Below are 2,042 nucleotides of genomic sequence, written 5' to 3'. Positions count from 1 at the left end.
TATGACAGGCAGGGGGGGAGGCTATTTTGGGCCTGTGAATGGGGCCTCGCTGAAGGCTTGGCTCACCATGCCCTCATCTAGAGGACAGCACCATGTCGTGCCGGGGGGACTTTGCTGCACTGCTCTCTGCATGGCCCAGTCCTCAGCAACAATCGCTTCCAAGGTAGGACGGTCTGCAGGCTCTGCATCCCGGCTGCTGCTTCCTCACGCCCGCCCGGCCAGATTTCCCAGAGGCTTGGTGTGAAAGGCTTGACAAAGGATCAGGGCAGGACTGGGGAGGCGACTTGTGGTTTTGCAAAGCCTCTGCTGTTCGAGCTGTGTTTGGAGTCACGTTTTTGGCACCTTGTCGTGCCAAGCAGGAAGATGCAGGCAGCTCCAGGGGCCAGATCTCCCATGGTGTAAATGGAGGTTGAGGGGAAGTGCTGAGGAGTTCTAGTTGGCTTACAATGTGCAGGGGGGGAGAGTATCAGGTACCATCAGCACCAGGTTCAGTAGCAGAGGCTGATCCTGGACGGACAGTAGATCAGGTGTAATCAATGTGCTGCCCAGTGGAAGGAACCGAGAGACCCAAGCTAGATGCAAAGCAGATTAATTTCTGCATGCCCCCAGCGTCTAGCCAGGCATCTCTCCTCTCCGCAAGGTGCCCCCCCAGCCTAACTCAGGTGCAGCAGGAGAAATCCTCAGCTGCCACAATGCCATTTAAGAGACTAACCAAGAAAGTGCTTCTTCAAGTCTGTTTGGCAGTAGCTCATTGCGGCACGTGCCACTGCTAAAGCCACTTGTCCCCCATTGGGATGTGCAGGTAGAAGGCACCTGTCTAGTGCATATAGGAGACAGGTGTAGGGGCATCCCAAGTGGCCCTGCCCTGCTTTTGGATGGACTGAGGTGTCTGTATAAGACACGCCTGTCCTGCTGACTATGCCCAGAGATGTCCTCCCCTGCACTGACTTCAACTGGAAGTGAATGCGGATGACAGCAGTGCAGGGACCCAAGCAGACGGGATTCACTGAACACACCAAGAGCTCGGAGATGGGCTGAGCAGCACCTCGGCCTCTCCCTTCCCGGCCAGTGCCCCCGGTCTCACTACTGCCCTGTTGCTCTGTCACGGCAGAGATGGAGAATTTCGAGTACAGCATCCAGCTGAACGACAGGGACTGGGCAGAATTCTACTTGGCCTCCGAAGAATGCAGCTTAATCCAGGCTGCCCTGGCCATGGCGGACGACCCAGGGCTCAGTGACATTGAGCAAGGGGACACTGTGCCCAGCACGGACTGCGGAGCTGGCACAAGCAAGCAAGTCACTATAAGGGTGTGCTGTACGCCTCTGCCGGGCAGAGGAAGCCACCCCCCAAGCGGGGACACCAGAGAGGCCCTCCCCTCCCAGCCTGTCCATGGGCATTTGGCCCCGGAGGAGGTTTTGTCAGGCAGTGAGGACGAGACGGATCTGGGCTCGGTCAGCAGGTTTCTGTGGGAAAGCAACCAGCCCGGGTGCCCCCGGCACGCTGTGTCCATGCCGAGGGCCCAGGAAAGCCAGCTCCTCTCTCCTACCGGAGCTGAAGCTCCTGGCGCAGCTAACCATGTTGCCGCACAGCTGCTCCAGCCCCAAGGCATCCCGCATGAGGCTTCGAGCCAGGCAGCAGAAGGCGAAGGGGCAGCAGCTCTGCCAGCAGCAAGGGAAGGAGCTGAAAGGAGGGGTCAGGCTGCAGAGGCACCGAGGGACCTGCCTCGGGGGGCCACCCACGACCCAGAGGGAGAACAGCCCCACATCCATGCTGGGGTGGCAAAGCCCCAGCAGCCTGTTCACATGGCAGACCTGAGCCCCCTGGCATGGATCACGGACACACCAGGCGGAGAAACCACTAGCAGGCCCCTCTGCTCAGAGTCCACACGATGGGACCCGCACAGCGACATGCCCCAGAGCCCAGCTGCAGAGACCCCAGTGCCAACGTGCTCCAGAGCATCCGAGGAGTGTCTGGATCATGGGGGAGCCTGGCCTGATGCACCGTCCTCCAGCAACTCCCAGGAGGTCGTACACCTCCGAGG

General features: G+C 59.8%; 1 protein-coding gene across 1 annotated transcript in view; it reads left to right on the top strand.

Moving 5' to 3' along the window:
- The first annotated feature begins 13 nt into the window (after positions 1–13).
- PERM1 (PPARGC1 and ESRR induced regulator, muscle 1) overlaps positions 14–2,042 on the top strand; it is a 10,903-nt gene continuing 8,874 nt past the window's right edge. Inside the window, exon 1 of the mRNA XM_025198139.1 lies at positions 14–2,034. Within this exon, the coding sequence (XP_025053924.1) occupies positions 1,114–2,034 (921 nt within the window). The 5' untranslated portion in view covers positions 14–1,113. The remainder of the gene's footprint in view (positions 2,035–2,042) is intronic.

The sequence above is a fragment of the Alligator sinensis genome, unplaced genomic scaffold (genome assembly GCF_000455745.1).
Source record: "Alligator sinensis unplaced genomic scaffold, ASM45574v1 scaffold569_1, whole genome shotgun sequence".
Taxonomy (NCBI): domain Eukaryota; kingdom Metazoa; phylum Chordata; order Crocodylia; family Alligatoridae; genus Alligator; species Alligator sinensis.
The sequence above is the reverse complement of the archived record's forward strand: the minus strand, read 5'-3'. Positions and strand labels throughout refer to the sequence as shown.